The sequence below is a fragment of the Typopeltis vanoorti genome, chromosome 13 (genome assembly GCF_054136105.1).
Source record: "Typopeltis vanoorti isolate ZY-2024b chromosome 13, IOZ_Tvanoo_1.0, whole genome shotgun sequence".
Lineage (NCBI taxonomy): Eukaryota > Metazoa > Arthropoda > Arachnida > Uropygi > Thelyphonidae > Typopeltis > Typopeltis vanoorti.
The window spans coordinates 15968335-15977478 of record NC_143561.1 but is presented as its reverse complement, the minus strand read 5'-3'; the positions used below and the strand labels follow the sequence as shown (position 1 = coordinate 15977478).

Genomic DNA, 9144 nt, shown 5'->3' with positions numbered 1-9144 from the left:
AGAACGGTCTTCGATCAACTTAGTCAACTGTGACGTCACAAACATGTAACTACTACACACGTACACCTTCTTAAACATCTTCGATGTCGACCTGACCACAAGAAGATAACACAAACAATCGCAGCACCGGCTCTCCCACATTCTCTCGTAGCAAGGTGCGGGCCTACCGAACGAGGGATTTTTGCAGGAGCAGGTCACACGGCAACCGAGACATATAAAAAGGTCCGGTTTGTCGGGTGTCTGCTAGAAGTACATTGGGCAGCAGCGAATGTATGTTTGTGTGTCTGTGTGTCAACGCAGCGCTTCTCGCTAGGATTTAAACGTTCGTTTTCGATCAGCGATGAGGTTCGAAACATCCTATTTATCAGGGATTTTCTTCTTTGCCATCGTTTTACAAACAAGTAAGTGCATTTGAGATAAAATCACATGATTCAGCTATATATATATATATATATATATATATATATATATATATATATATATATCCAATTTTCTTTTTATTTTGAAAAACACAATATTAACATTTCTGGTTAGATGGGTGAAGGAAAACTGCTATTCATATTCCCCTTGGTCTGTAATGAAAGAACTTTGAATTGAGTCTTTTTCATAGATTAATTGTAGTTGCGTGATATTAATAATTGAAAGGTGTATATTTTGCATTTTTTTATTTTTTTTTATAATTTTTAAAATATTTAATATTTTAACCTTAGATTTTAAGTATAATATAAATTAAATTATTTATTATTAAAAAATAAGTAAATTTAAATAATAAAATGTAAAAGTAACAGTTATTTGCATTCCTTAAACCTATCAAAATACCTTTTTATATATAGAGATAACAATATATATTAAATTTCCTTAATCATTGTTATACACTCGGTGCTATGCATAGGACATAGCGCGTTATATGCTATTTATTTATTATACTCTATTTATTTATTATACTCGATCGTGACCATTGGAAGTTTTTGGAAGATTGGAAGATGTATGTACTCTATAAATGACGATCCGATAGATGAGAATAATAAATAGTCCTATTGTAAAAAAATAGAGAAAAAAGGATACTGTAAAGTTTTAGTTTAATATATAAAATCTAATTTCTTGGAATTATAATACAAATTATAACGGAACTAAATGTTATTTGTGAAGAACTGAAATAAATTATATTAATAAAGACAAGAAGTAATTAAAAACTGTTAAACATTTGTCAATCTCTCCTTCGTTCTTTCTCAAAACCCATTTAGTAACTTTCCTATTATTTCACTGTTTTAAAATTCAAATTTCAGTATATATTTTGTTTATTCGTGGATTTTGGTATTTAAAAAAAGAATAAAAAAGTAAAGTAAATTATTTACAATAAAGTTTCTTGATAATAATAAAAATTATCAAAGGAACTCTGTTTCAATTCAACTACACCACTATTAAAAATTGATCAGCCGTAAATAAGTTTCAAAATGGTATGATTTCTTATATTTTTAAGCTTACATATATTTTCAAGCGTAAGTCGATGACTTGTTTTAGGAAGTATTTGTGGTTAAAAAGCGTTAACATTCTTTTAAAATTATGTTTTAAGAACTATTTGTGGTTAAAAAGCGTTAACATTCTCTTAAAATTAACTGAACGCACTAGGTTTCGCAATTAAAGAATCAAGTATTTTCCAGTCACGTTTTGCAGAATTATTTCCAAGTGTTTCTCGTAAATGGTAGCTAATTTATTTTACCAAATATTTTACCAATATGTGGTAAAAATCGGGCCAACACTGAGAGAAAAATCATCAGCCTCGCTTATTGGTGTACACACGTACATTACGGAATTATATTCGATAAACTCATGAGGTGAAAACCAAACTACTAAACATTTGATTTATAATTACAAACAGATCGATTTAACTTATATTTTCTAATAACCATAAATTTGTATTTTATCGGAAAAAAATTCCATAGTCTTAGTAGAAAGTAGAAAAAAAAAATTCTTAAAAGAAGGAATTTTCAATCTCTTGAATGATAGGCCTATTTTGTCAGGTATATTTCGAGGCATAACTGTAAGCTAGTTCCATGCATCAATTAATAGTTATTCTATTTATTAAATACCATTAAATACTTTCTTTATAATTATTTTTTCATATAGAATAAGAAATATCATTATATAATAAATAAAATTTTCTTAAAAGTATAAATTTTAAAATAACAATTCAGAATTTTCAGATTTTAATACATATCCACCTTTTTTTTTTTTAAATCAAGGGTTATTTATAAAATTACTTTGCATCACAGTTAACATACTCAAATCTGGGTAAGGTTGCAGAGAAGGTCATCCTCTCACGACTTCAAACCTCAATAAATGACCTAAACATCCTTCCAAAAGAACAGTTTGGTTTTAGGCAACACCATAGTACTACCCAGCAAATCCACAGAATTGTTGAATACATCACAACCAGCTACAACTGGCGCCAGTGCACAGGTGCTGTTTTCCTAGATTTATCCAAAGCATTTGACAAAATCTGGCATTTTGGACTCCTGCACAAGCTTATCTCAGCCGGCATCTCACCTAAAATGGTTCATTTAATCCACTCATATCTTCAAAATAGATCAATGCAAGTAAAAATCAACGGTTCTACATCCTCCCAGCGCCACATCTTTGCTGGAGTGCCGCAGGGATCTCTGCTGGCTCCATTGCTGTTCTCTGTATACATGTCAGACATCCCACACAATCCGATGACTTCCATTTTGGCCCTATATGCAGACGATACGGCAATACTAACCAGATCTCTCAGACCCCTTTTCATTACCAGAAAGCTTCAAGAAAACATTCTAAAGCTGGAGGGTTGGTTCTCTAAATGGAGATTGGAAGTCAACCCCCAGAAAAGCTCAGCCGTTCTTTTCTCAAAAAGGCCAATGTCTCCTGTAGGAGATTTGTTACTATTCAATATTAAAATTCCCTGGCAGTCAGAAACAAATTACCTGGGTGTAATTCTCGACAAAAAGCTATCTTTCAATCAACACACCAAGTCTGCATGCACAAAGGCATCTAAAGTCATAGCACAGATCTATCCGCTAATTAATAGAAATAGCAAGCTCAGCAACAGAATCAAATTGCAGCTATACCAGTTGACGATTCGTCCTATAATCACCTATGCCTCTCCGGCCTGGAGCCACACCTCTAATGCTAACATCATCAAAATACAGCGAGTGCAGAACAAGTGCCTGAGAATGATTTTGAATGCTCCGTGGTATGTTAGAAACATTCAACTCCACAGAGACACAAATATTCCCTATATCTTCTCTTTTCTACGATCCTTAGCCACCAAGTTTTTCCTAAAGACGTCCACACATCCCAACGATTTGGTTCAACAAGCTACAGCATACGATCCAACGGACATATTCAAATACAGAAGACCAAAAGCTATATTGGCCTCCTTTAGTGATGCATAATCTCCATGCCCAATCAGGGCGAGCATTCTGCTCATAAATTTTACCTTCACTGCAACCACAACAGATAGCGGGGAATATGAAAAGCATCTTGCTTCACCCCTAAAGACATAAATGTCAATTGTCAATTGTCAACAGTTAACATAAGACCCCCGTGTGGTTGCCGGGATAAGAATAGCACCAATGTAGCTAATGCATGTCGTACGAGGCGACTAAAATTGGTACCCTTGGAGGGTAATGGATGGCAATGCTGTAGCCAGTGAAGTTCTAAGTGAGGCTCTGCTATTGCTGTTACCCTCTTGCCATGATCAGAGCTTTATTTATTTATATAGCTCAATAACACCTTTTCCTTACACTGTCCTCTACAGACAACGGGGAATATGAAAAGCAATATTGCTTCGCCCCTTTAAGCCAGTCCTTATAAGGATAAGTTAACATAAGAAGTGGGCGATTGGCAAGGTGGGAATCAATCGACCGTGAGATGCGGTGATTGATTTTATATGAGATGCCCATATAGGGTAACGGATGGCAATGCTGAACCAATGAAGTTTAACTGAGGTTTTGCTGTTGCTGTTATCCTGGGTAAATGAGTTCGCTCTCTTATCTCTTAGGTTTTGCCCTAAGGGAGCACTTTGAGTCTCCGGGGAAAGTGTTCTCCGGCACGGCCCGCTGAGGGGTACTTGCCGTTGAATTATTTTCCTCGGAATATGAGCGGTTCTGCTCAGTGGTCGGGGAGCCCGTCACTGAGTGGAACCAACGCTGAGATTAGGACGGTCTTTCGCCCACTATGGAGTGGCCTAGAGATCGTCCGTATTTTTGAGATTTCACCTTTACTTACATAGTCGGTGATTGATTTTCAATCCAATACCCTTGGAGAGTAATGGATAGCAATGCTGTAGCCAATGAAGTTCTAACTGAGGCTCGGCTATTGCTGTTACCCTCCTGCCATGATCAGAGCTTTAATTAATAGCTCAATAACACCTTATCCCTACACTGTCCTCTACAGATAACGGGGAATATGAAAAGCATTCTTGCTTCGCCCCTTTAAGCCAGTCCTTATAAGGACTATAAGGAGTTAACATAAGAAAATATGAGTGGAAGGAGGAATCAATCAACTGTGAGATGCGGTGATTGATTCATTCAATCCAATACCCTTGGAGGGTAATGGTTGGCAATGCTGTAGCCAGTGAAGTTTTAACTGAGGCTCGGCTATTGCTGTTACCCTCCTGCCATGATCAGGGCTTTAATAGCTCAATAACACCTTATCCCTAAACTGTCCTCTACAGATAATGGGAAAGATGAAAAGCATTCTTGCTTCTCCCCTTTAAGACAGTCCTTATTATAAGGACTATAAGGACAGTTAACATAAGACTACAGGAGATTTATGCTGCAGGAGTCCTTTTTAGGACTTCCAGGGTAACGAATGGCAATGCTGTAGCCAATTTAATAGCTCAATAACACCTTATCCCTAAACTGTCCTCTACAGATAATGGGAAAGATGAAAAGCATTCTTGCTTCTCCCCTTTAAGACAGTCCTTATTATAAGGACTATAAGGACAGTTAACATAAGACTACAGGAGATTTATGCTGCAGGAGTCCTTTTTAGGACTTCCAGGGTAACGAATGGCAATGCTGTAGCCAATGAAGTTTTAACTGAGGCTAGGCTATTGCCTATTACTCTGCTATGACTAGAGCTTTTAGCTCAATAACACCCCATCCACACAGATTATCTTCATTCAGATGACGGGATAAAGAGTCAAGGACTCAGCCCATCGACCAGTTCTTTTAAGAACAGCTAACATAAGTTAATCTTTCGCGTATCACAATATTACGTTGAAAATAAACTGTCTAATTGAACTATGCAACATAACTTTGTCAATTTTTCCACACAAACCGGGAAGAAAATGGATTTAAGTAACTTGTAAAATAGAATATAATTTAATCAATAAAAATTGATAAGATCAGCATTGAAAATAGAACAGTTCACATTCAGATTCCTAACATTGTTGTTCTTCAAGATTTCTAATAGAAACAATTCAGAAAAGTCAACTAAAGTAGGTTAGAGCAATAATTGATGAGGAAAGGCCACGAAAAGAAGTTTCAGCAATAAATAAGCAAAGTTTTATTTTTTAAGACGAGACTTATCAACCAATCGACATATTTCAGTTGGTGTATAAGAGACCAGTATGATTTATCTTCATTTAAAAAATTATCTCTACGAGCTGTTGTTGTTATTTTAATTATAAAAGTATCATGCATTTGATATAATTGTATTATTTAATATTTAAAATTGAAATTATCTAAATTATTTATAAATAAAATAATTAATATCAAAAACACTTAATAAAATAAATAATAATTAATTTATAAATAATTGAAATAATTAATAATTGAATTATGAAGGAAGGGAGGGAAAAGTCCATTTTAGGACTTCCAGGGTAACAAATGGCAATGCTGTAGCCAATGAAGTTTAACCGAGGCTCGGCTATTGCTGCTACCCAGCCATGACTACAGCTTTTTAGCTCAATAATACCCCATCCACACAGATTATTTTCATTCAGATGACGGGATAAAGAGTCAAGGACTCAGTCCATCGCCCAGTTCTTATAAGAACTTTAAGAATTGAATTATGTCAAACAACATAGAGAAGGTCCTTTTTAGGACTCCCAGGATAACAAATGGCAATGCTGTAGCCAATGAAGTTTTAACTGAGGCTCGGCTATTGCCGTTACCCAGCCATGACTAGAGCTTTTAGCTCAACACTCCATCCGTAATTTTCTTCATTCAGATGACGGGATAAAGAGTCAAGGACTCAGTCCACCTCCCAGTTCTTTTAAGAACTTGAGAATTGAATTATATATATATATATATATATATATATATATATATATATAACAACGAGTTAAATTAACGAAATAACGTAATAAAAATTGATATAAATTAATAATTGAATAATATCCATGTTCGTTACATAAGTACAACGTATTTGGATTATGTTAAATTAATATTAATAATTATGATGAATTCGTAGGATGAAATTAAAAAAATTAGAATGGTATTATGTTTTTCTAACAGTCATGATATTAGACATATTTTTGCAATAAATTAAGTATTTCATTGAAAATTCTGAAGAACATAACATCGATTTGCTTACAACCTGAAGGTTCAGAAGGCCTTAAAAACAAAACAAAAAAAAAGCAGCCTAACGTACAGGATTAAAGAAGAATCAGAGAAAGTACAAGAAGGTTGATCTGTTTTTGCTTTTTTTTTAGAAAATTTGTCCAATAATCTATTCTTTTTAACTGTTTCTTCACCTGGAGAAGAATGTGGGTCACGTGAATTTTCCCTATGACGTCATTGTTAGGGGAGAGTCTCCCATGATATTGTTGTCGAAGGTGGAGTACCTTTTAAATTTCTGCACATAGGAGCTGATAAACAAGTTTGAAATCTCGAAAGACGTCACTTCCGCTACGGAAAAAAACCGAACTGGTGAGTTGGTCTTCAAAATGAAGTCCCTGTCTGGTGGAATGTGAGACTGCAATTCTTTAATGATGATAATGATTTTATAGAAAGAGATCCTAATCGTTAGATCCTTTAGTTTCTATTCGGGTGATCGAAGCCCTTTAGCAATTAACCCTATTAGTTTCACACTTTCCGATTTATCTAGCGCAATGATCCGGTAAACAGCTCCTACTGCGTCCATTTTGTCCCGAAGGACTTCCGCAGCTGTGAATAACCGGAGAATATGAGGTTACGTGAATGCAAGGCCATAGTTGTGTCTTTATTTATCCTCGCATTTCCATTTTCTAGGTTAGAATATGACTAGTTGTAGATTATTATGCAGCAGCACCAGGAGTTAATAAACCTCGATTGATATTTGAAGGGAAATTTGATAATTGAAAGATTGCTGGAAGAAAAAAAAAAAAAAAGAAAGAAAAACGGTGTCGTGTTTTGCAGCAATATTTAGCAATATAAAGCGAATCGAGGCTAATGCGAGCTCTCAATACAGCGAAAATGGTTACTTTAAATTCAGTTTCCTTCTAAGTTTATGTCCAGTGATGTAATGCGTATTTATATCAGCCATCCATGACATTACGTTACTATGTAATCTGGTAAGAAAATCGTCTGCTAGTGTGCACGTCTATGCGCATGTTTTATATCACATAAAGTGACGTCACGTGTATCTTTCAGTCAAAAGGTAAACTAAAATGGCGATTTCTAATCAATGATCTCTTCTAATTTCGTTAAAATATTCATATTTCCAATTTTATTTAATTGATAAAATCGAATACACGCACGCGGACTTCTGTCCTCTTTCTTTAGAATAAAACGTATTATTAGATGGCACGAGTAATGTATTGAAGGAATTAGAAATAAGGAATTTGAGTGTGTTTGAAAAAGGGATATTAGTATGAGAAAAGTTACTTTAATTATCCTTTCTCCGTTGACCGATCACGAAAAGATAAAAATAAAATAAAATATAAAATAAAGTAAAAACACGACAAGTGAGCGTCACCTGTGAAATAACGTAAAGGATTTTTTTTTTTTTTTTGTACAACTTGATTTGGTTTATATTTATGATATTTGACGAGAATCTTACGTTTAGTTAATTTCGAAAGACTTAAAGACTTAATGCGATGTGGATTACTGTAAAGGATGGAAAGTAAATGACTTTTGGAGAAGTTCTTACCGAAGTCTCATTATATTCATTTTTTAAATTATTTATTTTTTTATTTTTATTTTTTGCAAATTTTGATTTTCCGTTCTATCCCAGGGACTAGTAAAATCATTTTCATTTTATAATAATTGCGCTGCAGTCAGAATTATTTATGATTATATAAGTGTAAAATTCAATAAAAATTACTTAAATATTAGAAAAAAGAATGCATATTTTATTCTAATTAAAATTTTATTAAATCATTAATGGTAATTTTAAATTATCTGGTTTTTAAGTTTTAAACTTCGTACACCTTTTTCTTTTTAAAAGTAATGTGCTATTTTAAAACTGTTTAAACTAAATAAATATTGTTGTTTATTATTTTAACGGTATAATAGAACACAGAAACTAAGTAAATAATTAATTTATTGACTTGATGCTTATTTCGCTGGTATTATAACCAGCATCTTCAGAGCACAAAAACACTGTTTGTCACAATACGCAAGACTAAAACAACATGGTGTACTTAACCAAAATTGTAGCAGCAACACAAAGACTAGAGTCCTGATTTTGGCGCCCTCTATCTGAAAAAAAAAAAAAAAAACGCTATCATATATTACTAGAGTCCTAGAAAAGTGCTAGTTTTTTTTTTCTTAATATGACTGTCTCCCAGATCTTCGGCAAGTTAATACAGCCATATTTGTTGAGATTTGGAGTGTGTTTTAGGGCTTCTGTCGCCTCTAAGAACAATCTCTCTGATTTATATGGGTTTCTGTGTAGTACTTTTGTGTTTTTCCAGTTGATCCTGTGTGCAGGGGTATCCAGAGCATGGTCTGCTAGGCCCGACTTCCCATAATGATATTTCCGGACGTATCGTTTATGTTCGCTGATGCGGATATTCACAGTTCTTCCTGTTTGACCGTAGTAGGCTTGATTGCATGAGCAGGGTACTTGGTAGACTCCTGGATGTGATAAAGGAGGAATGCTGTCCTTGGGTGAGCGGATGAGGGTGGCTAATTTGCTACATGGTCTGAATGTGGTGCGTAGTTTATGTTTATT

General features: G+C 34.3%; 1 protein-coding gene across 1 annotated transcript in view; it reads left to right on the top strand.

Moving 5' to 3' along the window:
* The first annotated feature begins 229 nt into the window (after positions 1-229).
* Positions 230-9144, top strand: part of LOC150099949 (chitin deacetylase 1-like) — a 41965-nt gene continuing 33050 nt past the window's right edge. The window contains exon 1 of the mRNA XM_090402907.1: positions 230-401. Coding sequence (XP_090259033.1) covers positions 341-401 — 61 coding nt within the window. The 5' untranslated portion in view covers positions 230-340. The remainder of the gene's footprint in view (positions 402-9144) is intronic.